We start from the raw sequence: 18,161 nt of genomic DNA, 5'->3' as shown, positions 1-18,161 counted from the left end.
AAATGCTTCCTATACAATCACAACTCGCATCGTACACAGGGCAAAACGATTTTCACAATTTTCTTTGTAAAAATTAGGGTGCACGTCTTACACGAGGGTGCGTGGTACACAAGTAAAAACGGTACTTTATATTTACTTACATTTTACTTCATCCACCACAAATCTAACGAAGCCTGTATGCTATCCAATTCTCTCTGTAATGATTTGATGGATTTGAGATTAACTGCCAATCCACCTATTTTGGGATCATCTGCAAACTTAACCTGCTTATTACTTATATTCCTTTCCAAGTCATTTATAATGTCCAAATCATGCAAAATGTTATCCTACGTGGATTGGCATGTGTGAACATTCCATTCCTGTCAATGGGACTAGGTGCTGCATTCCATTTGAACTGGAAAGTCAGAATTTCCAAATTCCTATTTGGAATTTTCAATTTGAATGTCCACTCGGAAACTTGGGCCTGGTCTGTCAAGTTCAAGTTTGTCCAACTTCAGATTATGACATCAATCCAAAATGTGGACATACACTGCAAACCTTAATGGAAGCTGTAGTATTATACTGTTTATTGGCACTTCCGTTTATTTGTGTCACATTAAATCAGTCACATAATACCATATTGTCCAGCTTCTGTCTGTGAACATGTTATAAATGGAATGTGGTACAAAGTGGAATACAGTAATAGTATCCAAAGTAGCAACAAGATTTGTAGTTCTTGGGCATGAAGCACTGATCACTCCAACATGTTTATTTCATACCGTCACGCTGGACCCAGGAGTTAAACACACAAGTGAGGTCATGGCAGCAGCTGACAGGGGGCAGAGCTTTGATAGATGAGTGGCATGCAAAGTGCCCTTGAAGAACATCTGTTAATGAGGAGACTGCATGACTGGGAACTGCTTTGCTGGACAGAGCTGGATCCACAAAGACCTCGATCACTTGCAGTGGTGTCTCCCAAGGCCATACAACGAGATAATCGTTAACATCCACAGCAAGTCCTGCAATAAAGTGATCCTTGACAATTACTGGTGTGTCCTTGCAGCCATTTTTCTTATCTGCAGGTCGTTACAGTACTAGTAAGTTGCCCCATTTGTAGAGATGAGTGAAACAGGTGTATTGACTTGCATATAGTTTGACAAAACTGACAATAAAATTCACTTAATAATTGCACAACACAAATCTCAGTAAAGAGTATTGTGGGTTATTAAAGGTTTTGTTGTTTTGTTGTTTTCACTGGAAAACAAGCACTACTATTCCGTAAAACCTTTTTTACACCTCTGTGTTTATGTGGTTTTTTTCTCTGCAGCTGTACAGAGCATGCAATTCATGACAACGCCGACAGACTCTTTTGATTTTTGACTCTTGTGAACATTAGCATGGAGTAGTGCATTGTTTTGTTTTTTTCACACCATCATACATATTGCTGTGTTCTCCATTAGAAACCCCTGTACACAGAAAGTCACAGTGCAACACAGTCTAAATGCAAATTGTTTCACTCATCTCTACCCATTGTTAAAACAAGCAAGTTGAATAAATTAGAGACTGACAGTAGCTAGGCCTTTTCTAGCCTCTTGGAGCACACAAAACTCTAAGCGATTAAAAGGATTAACAACGGTGTTGTATCGCTATATTTCTATCTTATTTGAAACTCTTGACACACTGCTCAGACTCTCATCTAGATAATTTCTTTACAGTTCTGTTTCCCTTTGCCTTGCAGGTATGGGGACAACTGCCAGCAGTTCGGGGAGCTCCACCAGTTCTTCTTCCACAAGCACGACAACCATCTTCTCTCACGCCCATAAAGGTAAGAAGTCAGTTCTTCATGATGCTCACCAAATGCGTAGCTCTATGATATTTCATTTGGAAACTGATCATTATCATATTTGTGATAAATTACAATAGTAAAATAACTACTGGTAGGCACTGCTTAACGTCCATGATACATTCTATGAAATATGGTGTTATGTAATTTTTGACATTGTGCAAACACTGCGTTATTTACAGTAATTGGCAAAGCTATATGGGGTACTGTAGTGTACCTGTTTTGACTAAATACAGAGAGCTAATGCAACACTCCAGAGACGCGCAATATGCAAGATTGGGTGCTGCTGCCTCCAAGTCAAAGCCTACTCTGTTATACGGTAAACTTTATATTTATAAGTAGGGAAACTTCACAATAAAATAATAATAGAAATTGCAGTTCAGTACTGGCAAGAGACACGAGACACGCGTGCTGCATACGGGAAGCTGTCACGTTGGCTATGTCTGGTTATGTCTGCTATATCCCGTTCTCCGAGCAGGATTTCTGAATTCTCTTATAACCTTATGGGACCACAGAAGTTTATGCTGAAGGGACGTTGCCAGAAGGAGTGTTATGAGGCACATAGTTGTATATACATTACTTTTCAACAAGCAGTTTTCTCAAAGGTTGATCTACGCTCTGACCACCCACTCCTGCCATGATCAGGTTTTTGTTTCAAATTTTATCAATTTTCTTTGACTTCAAAAAATTATTTTGATTTCTTTTTAGAATTTTTAGAGGTCAAAGAATATTTTTGTACTTGATGTGTTTTTAACAATTTCAAAAATGAGTAATGATCTCCTGTGACACCATTTGGTTTTTCTTATTGGATCCTTCATTTTGAGGGTTGATGGTTAATGTGCCATTGCTAGTCAAGGTCAACCAAAAGTGTGTGGCGTGTAACATACATGGGTCAAAGGTATAAAAGTCGTGGTGTGTGCTTCCTGGTTATCCTTAGTTGAGGTCAAATCATACCTTAAAATGATTATTCCTTTGTTCTTTTAAAAAAAAAATTCCGGTTAATGAATTCTGGGTCTGCTTTTTGAAATTTTTTGGATTTTTTTTACCCTGTCTACTTCACAACAGTTTTTGTTATATGTATTGGTTATTTGTTTTTTGACTTCTCTGTTATTTCTCACTGCTTGTTAATTGGGTTATGATTCATCCCCAATTAATTATCTAACTGCTGCATTTAGCACAGCAAAAACAATAAATAAAGTCTAAACTTGTGCGTTTGTGACAGATATGGGGCGCTGTCGTCATCTTGAACCCTCAGACCAGACTCCAAACACCAGATAAAATTATTAATTTATTATAACAATAATGTGCACAAAGCACCTCCACTATCCAATAATAAATCACAATAATCAATAATCCAATAATCCTCCACACCTCCCAGCAGCTCAGTCACCCTTCCTCCCAACTCGGCTCAACTCGCTGGGGTTTCCCCATAGTCCTTTATAGTCCTTGACCCGGAAGTGCTTCTGATCCCCCAGTCCATGTGATTTCCCAGCACTTCCGGGTCAGGTGAAAACTCCTCTTTTTCTTCAGCCCCAAAGTACTTTTTTTCTTCCGTCCCCAGGACTGTGACGTACCTCCGGGCTGTATGGAAAGTATGTCTCTGGGCCTCCCTGCAGCATCCCCTGGCGGCCCCGACGTTATCCAGCAGGGCTGTGCATTAAAACTCCAAATACCATGATGCCCTGCTGGAATTCGGGGCATCTCCACGTCGCAGGGATGACTCCATCTGGCGGCTTGGGGTTATTGGCCAGCATAAGTTGCCGGCCATAGTCCACAGCGTCCACATACAACTCCTAAATCTGGTCCTGTGCTGCAAAACCTTGAGTTGGGAAAGCACATCTTTAAATTAAAGTTTTGGGAAAGAATACAAATATTCATGAATTTCTTAGAACATTTTCTATTCAGATAAATAAACAATAAAATCAATCAAAAGTAACAATGAATAAATACTTGCTGGCACCAGTGCCTTTCAAGGACTGAATTTGAAACCACTGTGAAAGAGAACTTAAGTGCTAAAAAATAATGCAATTTATAAGTTGCCTCGCAATAGAAAATAGAAACCAATAGAAATAGAAACACAAAAGTCTGGGACAGCAAAGGTAAACAAAATCAACAAACTGTTTTAAGACAATAAATAAAAGACAGAGTTTAGGATACACAATGCCTTCATCAACTTCCTCAGTGAAGACAGTGAACTGAGAAAGAGGACAAGATAATGATCATCATCATCTTTGATAGATAGATAGATAGATAGATAGATAGATAGATAGATAGATAGATAGATAGATAGATAGATAGATAGATAGATATGGTCAGCATGCACTGGTACAGCGCGTTGCCGCACCCACCCCATGATGAAACAGCTCCAGATTCTGGGTGGCACCCTCCAGATGGTCCACTCCTACCTTTTGGAAATGCCACACCCAGGTATTACATGGGCATCCCCCTGGTCTGGTCCAGCCATTCAGGTCCTCAACAGTAAGGATCCTGTGAGCTGGATCACCCTCGGGGAAACGTACCACATGGCTGTGATGCCGTGACTGACGCTCCCTCACAATGCAGGTAATTGGCATCATTCAGGACTCCATGAGCAACTGCTCATTCGATACACAGTCAAACCAGCAGTACCCAAGGATTATCTCAAGAGACACAGCACCGAAGAAGTCCAGCCTTCATCCCAGGTTACTGGATAGCGTCCATGTCTCGCAACCAATATAGCAAGACAGGAAGCATCAGGAGTCTGACGACTTGGACCTTCGTCCTTTTTCAGAGATATCGGGAGCGCCACGCACCCATTTCCAGTGATCTCATGACCCCCCCATACTCTCCCAGTCTGTCTACTGTCTTCATAGGTAGAGTCACCAGAGACATGGATGTCACTGCTGAGGTAAATAAACCTCTCAACAAAGTCAACAAACTCACTCTGCAAACAGACACACTGCTCATGACTGTGCCCAAGAGGTTAATTTTTTAATAAACACACTCCAGTATGACTAAAAAGAAAACTAAATTAAAAAAGAAAGGAAAATTCTGACTTGACAGTCCTAGTCCCGGTGAGGCCTTATATGGTACAAAGGACCCCATTTGCATTTCTTGACACACTACTGCTGAATGATTCCTTGGCTGAAGGTCCTCAATGTTAGTGTGTCAGAGAGATGATGTGCAGCATTGCTCATTATAGCACTCAATTTTGCTTTAATTTTCTTCTTTGATATGACCTCCAGGGGGTCCAGCGTGTGTCGTATAACTGTAATTGCTCTCTTCATCAGTGTGTTCATTCGACGGGACTCTCTTGAAATTATATTACCAGCCCAGCCCAGCACACCACATTGTAGAAAATTGCACTGGCTGTTTACTCCGATACACTAACTTAGGCAAAACGGCAACTCCCTTGAAGAATTCCCAGACACTCCCAGATCAAGGAAGAGATGTCTTGGTTCTGTAGCTGGCAGGTGTACAGGTGGCCTTTAAATTTTGTCCCCAAATGACCTCACCAGTGGAGAAGCAGCAGTCCTAATGGAAGATCTTCCCTTGTTAATTAGCCTGTCTATGGTCACTCGTGAGTATAGAACAGCTGAAGTGAGGTATTAAAGTAAATGAAAGTCAATGACCTCCTGAACAGATGGCATTTAAGTTGATCTTTAAAAGAGTGAATGGAATCAGCAGATCTAATAACTTTATGGAGGTTGAGGTGACAAAGAACTAAAGCCTCCATAATCTACATAATCCATGTAGCAGAGGTTAGCTGGGAAACAGTAGATTAGAAATGGTGACAGAGTGTCAGGAGTAGGGCCATTTAAAGCTTTGTAGGATAGAAAAGAAGGTTTGCACTCAGTCCTGGATACTCTAGCGGCCAGTGAATATTGAAAATTGTTTTTTTATGGTTCACACAGATTCACAGACCTAAATCCCACAAGATAATGGGGTTCTATTGCATTTATGAAGTAGGAATTATCTCTGTATTGATTTTTGATTAATAATAAGAAATGTACTGTATTTGTTTTAGCCAAATGTGCAGTATTCATGTACTGTGAGTGTTTCTGAGTATTTGTTAATGGTATGTCCACCATGGCAAGTATGCTACCTTTACAAAAATGGCCATTTCTCTTTAGCGTTACAATATGACTATCATTGTGAGATAGCAAGTAGTGTTTCTAATACTCAGTGTCTGGACTGGAGCTAAGGTGTTCTCTTTTTGGAGTTTGCATGCTCCCCCGTGCTCATGTGGGTAGATCAGACCATTCTGTGTTTAAATGTCTGCTCTGTAATGGGCTGGCATCCCATCTAGTACAGATTCCCAGCCTCACTCCCAGTCTTCTAAGGATATCCTCCTGTGCAAGATAAAATATTCTGCAGTGTGTACAAAACTTTCCACCCAAATTTCCATTTCTATCACAGCTTTTAATCCAAACCAGATGCTTTTGTAGTCAGGGTAATTTTAAAATTTTGTGGTAGGACTGAACAGTATGTTCAAAATGGTGCTCATCATTCATGGGGTAAGATGCTGCCAAGATGCAGTTCTTAAGCAGAGAAAAAACAACAACATGATGATATATGACACTTCCAAAAACCATGCAAGTTGTAATTAGCAGTATTTAAAATTAAAAACAAAAAGAAATGTATAAAGGGTACCTGGAAAATTAAATATTTAATAAACAACAAGAGGGTTTGACACAGTCCACTATATTCCATTGAACTGCATAAGAAGTGTAAACATTGTGTATACCACAAACTATCATTGTAGGCCTTAATCACCAATAAATGACTTCCAATTATTAATGTTGACTATATGATATTGTTATTGCAACACACGTGAGTCCAACAAAACACCTCACTGATAAGACAGAATGGAGGTTCATCACATACAAATGTGACCAAAGATTTTGTAGAAATGAACAGAATGGACCAAAATTAGTAAGACATGTCTTCAAGTACTTCACCGAATTGATGGCTTTAGGCTGTTCTGGTGGTGGCGAAAGATGGATTCTGTTTGGAACTAGGAGCATGCACCTAAGAGAGTACAATGTCATTGTTATCAAATGGCCATGGCACTTTCACATAATTACAAACAGACTGACGTAAGGGGCTTTTCTACGGCAGGAACTTTATTTTCAGGAACCTATGAGCTCCTGTATTATGCAGGCTCTAAGCCACTTGTGGTCCTTGGTCACTTTCATGTTTTGTGCTCCCACCATACAGGCACTGTAGTCTTTATGCAAAATATGTGACATTCAAAAAAGGCAGTGTGAAATGTGGCTGACTTCGATGTGGTGTATGGCGTTGCACACCTAGGAGTTGGTATGCAGCACACCATCTTCATTAAAAACTCTCCAAAGTCTAGACTACTAACATGTTTGTAAGCGTACGCCAGTGCTAGTGTTCAACCAGTCAGCCCAATTCATCGCTTGAGCCCCACCCACAACTGTTCCTAGTTGAATGAAAACCCTGGAGTAGGAGCTTAAAAAGTACCATAAACAACAAATGGCCTGAGTTCTTGCAGTGGGAATTCTACAAACGTTCCTGAATTTCAAAAACTCCCTGACTGCTTAATAAGCGAGTCTCCAGTAAAAACACTATTTTGGCATGTAGACTTGTTAAGTGTAAAAGTACTCACTTTCTCTTTAATTCATGATTGAGACCCTTGAAATTCCAGCTCACAAAGTTCACTATTTGGTCATGGAAATATTTCTTCTGAACCTTTTGTGACATTTTCAAGTCTTAGGTTAAGGTTGTATATTGTATATACAATAGCTTTGACATAGATTTCATATTATTGCCAAGTGATACAGCTATGAAGTGTATTGTTTATGTTGTCTCTAACGGTTATTGGGGTATAAGGGATAAAACAAAAATAGCATTGCTCTCTTTCTCTCCTCCCTCTAGTTTTGGACCAGTTGCAATGAGAGTGGTCTGGCCAAATTTTTCACTCTGACTATACAGAGAAAACCAGGGGTGTGGGAATCTTAATACACAGAACTACCCCATCTGTAGTGTCAGATGCAATATCTGATGGATAATTTATCTAATACTAAAATTGTTTTAATTAACTAACACGGATAATAAAGATAATAGAGCTTTCTTCCAAAATGTATTTGCATTTATCCCAAATGTGAACACTCACAAAATTATAATGCCCAAAGACATTAATTGTGTTTTAAATCCAAATATGGATAGATCCTCAGATACACATCTAGTACTATTCGATAACATCTAATGCTACAACGATAACTATACAAATTGTAACAAATCAAAACTTATCTGACCTATTAAGGTTCTTAAATCCTAACCTAAGATCATATTCCTTCTTCTCATCCATACATCATTGTTACTCAAGAATTCATTATTTCCTCATAGACAATAATTTTTTTGCCCACTACCAAATCTTATATGTACGAAGCTATCGTTGTCTCTGACTATGTCCCGCTGATCATGGAGCTTAAATTACTGCGTCCTACACACTAATCTCATGGCTGGCATCTTAACCCCCTGTCATTAACTGATGAGAACTGTCCAGAATTCATACCCAAGCAAACCGATTATTCTCTTGAGGCAAATGCATCATCAGACATCTCAGCAGGTATACTCTGGGAAACTCTGAAGGCATTTTTAAGAGGACAGATTATTTCATATCTTTCTCACAAAAAGTCCCTGATTCCTGAAAATAGATCATGCAATGGAAATGGTATTAAGAAACAATTTCATCTTTTCAAGAATTCACACAAGATTTAGCATAGATAGATAGATAGATAGATAGATAGATAGATAGATAGATAGATAGATAGATAGATAGATAGAATAAGCTTCAAACATAAAATTTCATTAATCCTTCACCTTTAAATATCAGCTATAGTTTTTGGCTTATGAAGAAAACAGAAAGTGCAATTTTTCTATTTTGCTCTAACCTTCTTTGAATAATTGTGAATTGCTTTTAATTAACATTGTTCATACCAAACTGATTAATCTAAATTTATGACAACACCTTTCAGTTTGACATGAATTTATGCACTGCTCCCATTAACACTTGGGTCTCTTCTTTAATAAACTGACTCAATTGTTTCCATTCCTTTTAAGGAGCCATAATGAGCGTCTGTACAAGAAACCCTCCTCTAATGGCCTGTCTGTCTGTTTAGCAGATCTAGCTGGACAAGGACACCTGGCTACTGCTCTTATCATCGCAATGTCCACCATCTTCATCATGGCCATCGCTATAGTTTTAATCATCATGTTCTACATACTGAAGGCAAAACCCAACTCTCAAGGTAAGCAGGACAAGCCTAAGTTTTTAAGATGTTTGACAAAATTGTGTCTTTAAAAATATTTTACAAAATACTATTTACTCAGTATATGACTCTCCCTGGAGTATAGCATTCGAAAAAAAAATCAATCTACTAAAAGATTTTAACATTCTTTTCAACTGTGCAAAGGTCTTGGACCACAATGCAACAAAAGGGGTGAATCTTTATGCAAATATAGGATAGTCACATTCAAAAAACTCATTTATGTTACAAGAACTCAACTTAATTTCGCTGTGCATAATGCAAATTTTTTTCTGAAAGTTATCGTTGTACACAGGTCTCAGCGTTTAAGGTTCTATCTTTGCTAGGAGCTCTACACAACACAAAAAAAATGACTCGTTTTCCAATAAAAACTGTATTTTTCAGATGTGAAAATCAATTCCAATTTTACATGCAAACACTATGATAAAATAAATTTTTCTTGATAATTTGAACATTGTACATTCAGAATTTGCACCTAATTTGAACTTAACTTGATAGTGAATTTCTGACCCAGTCACCTAACTTCCATTTACAAGTAACAAAGCATGTGGCTGTTATCTACCTTCTTATCATATGGACTTTGTGACTTTGTTCCTGTTTTAAACTACTGAAATTTTTCAAACCACATTAATCCAATCCAGGTTTTCTAAAGGCTAGAGCCTATTCCTGCAGCAGCACAGGGAAAGCAGGTCCCAAATCTGGACGTGGGTACACGCTGTCTCTCACACACCAACTCTCAGGGGGCCAATTTACAATCACCACGTAAACTTATGTGCATGGGTTTGGGAAAAACCATAAAGACATAAGAGAAAAATCAGAAATTCCACATGGATGGTAACTGGGCACTTAATACAAACTCAGGATGCCAGGTCAATGAGGCACTGTGCCACCCTGTGCCACCAAGAGCAGCTACTGTATGTCCTATCATTTTCAAAAATGTATTGATAATTAAAACTTGAATTCAGTTTTATGTTTATAAGAAATCTTTTCACTAAGTTGTATTTTGTTTGATTCAGCATGTTGTTCTACTCATTCAGTGAAGACAGTGGAGGCGCAAACCAACAAGCAAGAAGACAAAAAAGAAGTACCAGGTAAGAGATCTCTTTGATATTTAGACAGAAGACTGTGCTATTGTGTTTCTTTTACTTCTTACATTAATTGTGCATGACAAGTCTCCTGAGCGCTGTCTTTTGATTTAACTCTATCCTGCTACTGGGAAGATCAAGCACAAATCAAGAAATAAAAGACAGTCTATATTTAAAGTGAGCGGCTCAGGATAATAAAAGCTCAACTACTGTAAAAATGTTGGAGGATAGAAAACAAGATATAAAAGCAAGCCATGTTGTATGATGCATGCTGCAGGCTTTCAGGGTACTCATCAGTTTCTAATATCACATCTGCCATTTGCTTATTTTTGGCCGGATTCAAGGTGCCTCTTGTGTCATTCTCTTCAGCTTAATTTTATTTTGCGTCTTACACAGTGAACTTCATCCTAAAGTGTGACAATAATACTGTACAATACAACAGTGTGTTTCAGGTAAATATTTTTCTGTAGCTGGAGCTCAGGCAGGGTAAGGGACTCACTTGGGGTCATCGAGTACGTTAGTGAAGACAACAAACCCACAAGGCTTGTGGCTTTCAGTCTATCATCTTAACCTGCATTGACACAGCTGCCAAATTATGTAAACCTAGCTTTGTGTTATGATTCCAGCATTCCCGACTGTGACTGAAGTTGTCTCCCATTTTTTTTTCTCACCCATTGATTGACATAAGGACCCTGGTATAAGGACAGTCCAGCTTTGAAGGCAGATGTAGTGTACATTCATCATGAAAGGCACCAGCATGTTATGGGTCCAAAAGCCAAAGTGGCAGAAGTTTCCAAAAGCCATTGTGTGTGACAGTTATGGGTAAACTTTGTGCCATAATTGCTTTATTTTTTGTGAACATTTTACCGGGAAAATGGAGGTGGTGCGGGGGGTAGGCGGATTTAGACTCCAGACCCAACAAAACATTTAATTATGCTTCTACAATGCCAGTCAAAAAATATAAATATTTAATTTTGAAAGCAGAAGTAAATATTTTGTGCATTTTGAGGCTAAACAAAGCTGTGAGAAACTGATGTGTGAAGTGGCAGGACTTTATAAATTACTCAAAAATAAGAATACAAGAGAGTTCCTTACAGGCAGGGTTAGATGAGTGTCTGGGGAGCAAGCTGGGCAGGGCTGAATGTTTGAGTGGCAGCTGACAGGGCGGGGCCAAATGTTTGAGTGGCAAGGATCCTCTAGATCAGAACGTGATACTAACAGTGTTCAAGTTGGGAACAACCATGTCTTGCTCCCAGTTCGTATGGATTTTGGAGGCATCTCCTGTCACTTGTAAAAATGGGAAAGTGAAATTATCAGTCTAGTTAAGCTCTCAGAATGCAGTGTTGCTGTATATTGTTGGAATTAACTTGTGGCAGTGCTAATGAGATGACTTCAGTTCTTACTATACAGATGCCAGTGGGAGTTAAATGTCAGGGGAAAAAGGTTGGTGCAATGTCAAAGTGGGTAAGTGTCACAAAAAGTGGCCTTTCAGCGTTATGCTAGTTTGGCTTTTGCTTACAGACTGTGTATTTGTTGTGGAGTCAAATTTTGCATAAAAGTTGATAAATATTTTGTATGTCTTTATTTGTAACTTAGACAAAGCAAATTAAATATTAGTGTTACATCATTGATAAGAACAGCAGTGATTTGATGTTTAATTTACCGCAACCCCCCCTTCGCTTTAGGACTGAGTCAGGATAGTAAGGAATTTTATGAAAGGGTTAGGAGACGTGCCTAAAAGAAGTCTGCAGGACTCTCCCAATCAACCCCAATAGGAAAGCCAAATTACCTGGTAGCTGGTAAGCATCAGTTCAGCAAATGGTTTTGGGGGCAGGTGTGAAAGGTGCTGTGTGCCCCCTATGGACTGAAGTATGGCTGTTGGGGATTGGTTGGAATTAGAGGCCATTCTGTAGCACAAATGTATAGATTTGGTTGCTTTAACCCACATGCACACTCAAACACCATGATGAAGGATCATCTCACATACCATGGACTGAAAAGAAAATCATACTGATGAGCACCACTCGGCAGCCATATTGAGACAGGCATGGTGCCTGTTCTGAAGAAAGCTGACTAAAAATGGGGAGTTAACTAGAGACATTTAAAGCAACTTACAAGTCTGTGTGCGGCCTGAAACTACACATCAGCATTTATCAGGTTGTATGGTTGCCAATATTCAAATGTATTTTGCTACTTTGCTCATTGTTATTATTTTATGAATATTAGCAATAATACATTATTTAAAGTGTAACTTAACTCCTGCTTGTACTTTACTCTATGTACAGTTGTGCTTGAAAGTTTGTGAACCCTTTAGAATTTTTTATATTTCTGCATAAATATGACCTAAAACATCATCAGATTTTCACTCAAGTCCTAAAAGTAGATAAAGAGAAACCAGTTAAACAAATGAGACAAAAATATTATACTTGGTCATTTTTTTATTGAGGAAAATGATCGAAAATTACATATTTGTGAGTGGCAAAAGTATGTGAAGCTCTAGGATGATCAGTTAGTTTGAAGGTGAAATTCGAGTCAGGTGTTTTCAATCAATGGGATGCCAATCAGGTGTGAGTGGGCACCCTGTGTTATTTAAAGAACAGGGTCTATCAAAGTCTGCTCTTTACAACACATGTTTGTGGAAGTGTATCATGGCACGAACAAAGGAGATGTCTGAGGACCTCAAGAAAAGAGTTGTTGATGCTCATCAGACTGGAAAAGGTTACAAAACCATCTCTAAAGAGTTTGGACTCCACCAATCCATAGTCAGACAGATTGTGTACAAATGGAGGAAATTCAAGACCATTGTTACCCTCCCCAGGAGTGGTCGGCCAACAAACATCATTCCAAGAGCAAGGCGTGTAATAGTCAGCGAGATCACAAAGGACCCCAGGGTAACTTCTAAGCAACTGAAGGCCTCTCTCACAATGGCTAATGTTCATGTTCATGAGTCCACCATCAGGAGAACACTGAACAACAATGGTGTGAATGGCAGGGTTGCAAGGAGAAAGCCACTGCTCTCCAAAAAAAAACATTGCTGCTTGTCTGAAGTTTGCTAAAGATCACGTGGACAAACCAGAAGGCTATTGGAAGAATGTTTTGTGGACGGATGAGACCAAAACAGAACTTTTTGGTTTAAATGGAAAGCGTTATGTTTGGAGAAAGGAAAACACTGCATTCTAGCATAAGAACCTTATCCCATCTGTGAAACATGGTGGTGTTAGTATCATGGTTTGGGCCTGTTTTGCTGCATCTGGGACAGGACGGCTTGCTTTCATTGATGGAACAATGAATTCTGAATTATATCAGAGAATTCTAAAGGAAAATGTCAGGACATCTGTCCATGAACTGAATCTCAAGAGAAGGTGGGTCATGCAGCAAGACAACGACCCTAAGCACACAAGTCGTTCTATCAAAGAATGGTTAAAGAAGAATAAAGTTAATGTTCTGGAATGGCCAAGTCAAAGTCCTGACTTTAATCCAATCAAAATGTTGTGGAAGGACCTGAAGAGAGCAGTTCATGTGAGGAAACTCGCCAACATCCCAGAGTTGAAGCTGTTCTGTACGGAGGAATGGGCTAAAATTCCTCCAATCCGGTGTGCAGGGATGATCAAAAGTTACCGGAAACATTTGGTTGCAGTTATTGGGGGGTCAAACCAGATACTAAAAGCAAAGGTTTGCCACTCACAAATATGTAATATTTGATCTTTTTCCTTAATAAATAAATGACCAAGTATAATATTTTTGTCTCATTTGTTTAACTGGTTTCTCTTTATCTACTTTTAGGACTTGAGTGAAGATCTGATGATGTTTTAGGTCATATTTATGCAGAAATATAGAAAATTCTAAAGGGTTCACAAACTTTCAAGCACAACTGTAATTTCCTGAGGTTATAGATGTGGAAGGGCAGGTGGGGAGAAGTTATAAAGTACAATACCTTATAAAAAGTCTATGGGATTTGAGGCATTCTGATAAAGGCTACACATTAAAAAATACAAAAGGGGAAAGTAGAGTATTATATAACTCCACCAAGACAAAACGGTATTCATATATAATGTGAATCGTATGCCTAAGATATGTGTATCATAACTAATAACTATCTCGATGCCTAGTTGTTCACTTTTTCTGACATATATGCATTTGGACTTTGTGTGAGCAACACTTGATTGCATTTAAAGTGAGCTCTGGTCAAGGCCTCCTCCTCCTCCTCCTCCCATTGCACATTCCTGCTGCTTCCTGGGAATTGAAGCCCTTGTGGTTGCAATGCTACAGCTTCATCTCAATAACAAACTTATTTACTAAACAACAATAAACAGGAACATTATACCCTAAGAGCCTAATGAGACAGACGACTTTAACTTCCATTTTCATAGGTCATGGGAAACAGCAATACAAGAAATAAAATCTGGGAAATTCCATGGCAAACCTCTCAATGTTCTCAACAAATGCTGTCCATATTACAGTATCAGCAATATGTAATCGCCATCACACTCTTCATCATCATTCAGAATATGCCCAACACGGTCAAGCACTAATTCCTGTTCCTCTTTATTCATTCCACATGAACCTCACTACCATCTTTCTCACATCCTCCTGAATGGATGATCTCCCTTTCCTTCCTGGATGAACTCTTACCACCCATCCAGCAAGGTAAAGACCTCACAGAGAGCTTCCTTTCAATCCCGCCTGAGAAGACCTTCCTGCACTCTGCTTTATTATACAATAACATGGTTTTAAAATTTACTTTGAAGGAACCCCCCACCCCACCCCCCATCCCAGTTAGATTTTCATCCTTTCATGATGTCCATTGAATTAATTAGACTCCTCAAGGACCATCCCAGTAATTCTAACAGCAGCTGCTTTTGTTGAGGGTTTCCAAGTAGCTCAAAATGCAGCTACCAGAAAGGCATTCCAGAAGTTAGACTTGTCATACAAGCATTCCAGACTTGTCACACAAATAACACTGCACATTCCAAGTGTCTTTGTTTTAAAAAATTAAAAGCAAAAAATAGTGAAGAAAGTTGATAATACACACATGAAGGTTCTTGTCTATGATGTTCCATTTAAGGCTGTGGCGGATCGCCGGGGCCCATACCCGGCCGGGACGCCCCTTTAGTATATGTTCCGGGAGAGAAACCATGGGCTATTCAATACCTCCTTCTGAACGCTAGGTGGCAACCCAGCAGCGGTGCCTCTGACTCTTGCAGGGCTTCATGGGAGTTGGAGTTTTGGTGCAGCCCTGTTGGGTCCCGCAGGCTGGAGCTCCTGAGCCCTTATGGGCAACGTTTTCACCACACCTGGAACTGCAGCCGAAACTCGGCAATCAAACACCTGGAGCACTTCCTATAAAAAAGGAGCCAGCAACCACTACTCGGGGAGCCAGAGTCGGGAGGAGGGAGACAAACCTGCCAACGAGGAGTGGAGAACTTAAGAGTTTATTTGGTGTTTGTGTTTTTGGGTGTGCTTTTGCAGGACTGTGTTGTGTCTGAGGGACACGGGGAAGATGTGGCCCCCAGCTGAAGAAGAAAATAAAATCCTTTTTGGTTTATTTTAACTTGCCTCTGTTGTCAGTCCGTGTCAGGTCGGGCACATATATAGCGCCTTATCACAAGGCTTAAGTATCTAAGTTACATATATCACATATGTTATCACACTCACTAGGACTGTACGAAGAGTAACGTTAATATAACGTAATAGTCAGAAGACAATATGCCCTTAAATTCCTTTCTTTCTAACAGTGTAGATTTCTTTCTGGCTGTCTAACTGCAATCTGAAGGCATTCTAATGTCTAAATACTAAAATATGGCAGAAGATTAAGAAGATTCCATTAACTTGTTAGCTATAGCACAATCTCCCATTAACTATGTGAAACCTACATTCTATTCAAATTAAGCGAGGTAAATTTCCAATTAACATTAACTTAATAGATTTTGTTCTCGTAGTCACCACACTGGCCAGATATCAGCGTGCACGGCTGGGCCTTGTGATATAGTGATGCTCCATCCAGGGTTAGTTTGGGGTTTGCACCCAATGCTACCAGATTAGCCGTGAAATAGAATTGGATTAAATGGGATTGAGAAAAACTTAAAATATGTATGACTTTTATAAGAAGTTTGAGCCCACAGGGAACAAATCAAAAAGAAGAATGCATTTCTGCTAAGCAAGCAACTCTCAAAGAAACCAGTAGCCATGTAATAATGTAGAAATGAGTGTGATGAACATTAGGATGTAGTACAAGTAACAGAAATGTGCAGATCAGATACGAGAGTAAACCAGATAAAATCATACCATTTAACAAGCAGGGTGTCCTCAGTTTTCAAAAATATCGGATGCAGTTTAATACTCTTAACCATCTTTTACAGTGTGACAGATGTCACATGTCACTGTTATATGATTGGTTTTATTTATTTTTGTGATATTTTTGATTTCTTTTTCACAATGTATGTGGCTGCACATGGGTGGTTTTCTACCCTAGGAATTTATTTTTTGTATTCATTTTTTCCGAAAAGCTTTCTGAGATCAGTTATCATTTTGTTACTACCATGCCATTTTGTTTTGCTATGGATGCCATCATTTTGGAGTGATCACTTTCATCCTTGCCATGATAATCTATCAAAACACCACCGAGGAAACTATGATGTCAAATAGAAAACATAAGGTCAGCGTGTGGACTCCTGGAGTACCCGATATTTGGATAAAAGTAAGGCAGTGTGATTCTCATGATAAAAACGTTTCTTTTTTCTGGTAAACAAAATTTTTAAAGGTCTTTGGTTTTTGGTTAGCATTTAAAACTTGACAACAGACTTTTGGTAATGACACTGGCTTGTTTTTTTTTTACTATGTTTCATCTAGTGATCCCCTTCAATAAAAAAAATCTCAGTGTCTCATTCTGTAACCCGTACAGAGCTACACAGTTTGTGTATCGCATGGATACCAACATGCAGCATCCTTATGATCCAAAGCTACAAAATGGTGGCACCCATGAAAACAAATCCTCAAAATGGTGATGGCATAACGTCAACAACATAATGACAAAAATACAAACAAACCTTTATAAAAACATACAATTATATGTAACCACGCATTCAATCCCAGTCAGACCAAGTACCACGCAGGAGGCCAAGAAAAGACTTTACAATGGCCAATCAAACGAAGGATTAAGGGGATTAAAGGATTAAACAGCCTCAGGTCACAACTCTAACTCTGGCTCAGCAGGAAACAGACAAAAACTTTAGGTCACGACCCCCAGAGACCACGCCCCTAGAAACATGGAATATGACCCTCACAATGGTTATGCAAAATGGCCTCTAATACAAAAAAAGCAATAGGAGCATAAAATTCAGCCCTGATCATGACATGATTATGAGTCTTAAGGTCTGACATCAATTCTGAGACCGATTTCGTTTCTCTCATATTGGGAGGCAGATTGTTACTGAGTTTAAGTGCACTGCAGTCAAAAGCTCTGCCCCAACACAAGGTGTGTTTGTTTTCTTTATAATTAGGAGGAGACCAGAATATTGACATTGTGACATTCACCTCATAAAATGTTATGGGGGGATCTAAACCATTTATGTTATAACTGTTATTTATAGAGCTTCTTTTTATTTATTTCTTGGGTTTTCTTGAAGCTGCAGTACTAATCTTAGCAGAGATTTAGAGGCTGTAGCACCCAAGGTATCTAATTCTGAAATCAAAGTTTTGTTTAGAACTTCACTTCAGAAGACTTTAATCTTTCTTCAATTCCTTTTTGTTTTGGAGATTGCACCGCAATTTGGTGGGTGGTGGAGTCCAGTACCATGGAGATTTACCATCAAGTAGGACCAGTACCAGGGCTGTACTGCTTGTGACGATCACCCTAAATCAGTGATTCTCAACCTGTGGGGCGGCGCGAAGTAACAAAAAGGGCGGCGCGAAGATGTGAAAAAACGAAAACAAAACAAATTAACTTAAACTACATTCTGATACTAGAACAATAAATAT

At 39.1% G+C, this 18,161-nt stretch overlaps 1 protein-coding gene across 3 annotated transcripts in view; it reads left to right on the top strand.

Annotated features, from left to right (window-relative positions):
• The window catches only part of edar (ectodysplasin A receptor), a 238,365-nt gene that overhangs the window by 172,988 nt on the left and 47,216 nt on the right, over nucleotides 1-18,161 (top strand). For 2 of the 3 annotated variants that reach the window (XM_039743544.1, XM_039743542.1), the window contains exons 6-8: nucleotides 1,718-1,804; nucleotides 8,953-9,081; nucleotides 10,116-10,190. In XM_039743544.1, coding sequence (XP_039599478.1) covers nucleotides 1,718-1,804; nucleotides 8,953-9,081; nucleotides 10,116-10,190 — 291 coding nt within the window. The remainder of the gene's footprint in view (nucleotides 1-1,717; nucleotides 1,805-8,952; nucleotides 9,082-10,115; nucleotides 10,191-18,161) is intronic. The other variant, XM_039743545.1, reaches the window with a different exon arrangement.

The sequence above is a fragment of the Polypterus senegalus genome, chromosome 2 (assembly GCF_016835505.1).
Source record: "Polypterus senegalus isolate Bchr_013 chromosome 2, ASM1683550v1, whole genome shotgun sequence".
NCBI classification, from domain to species: Eukaryota; Metazoa; Chordata; class Cladistia; order Polypteriformes; family Polypteridae; genus Polypterus; species Polypterus senegalus.
The sequence above is the reverse complement of the archived record's forward strand: the minus strand, read 5'-3'. Positions and strand labels throughout refer to the sequence as shown.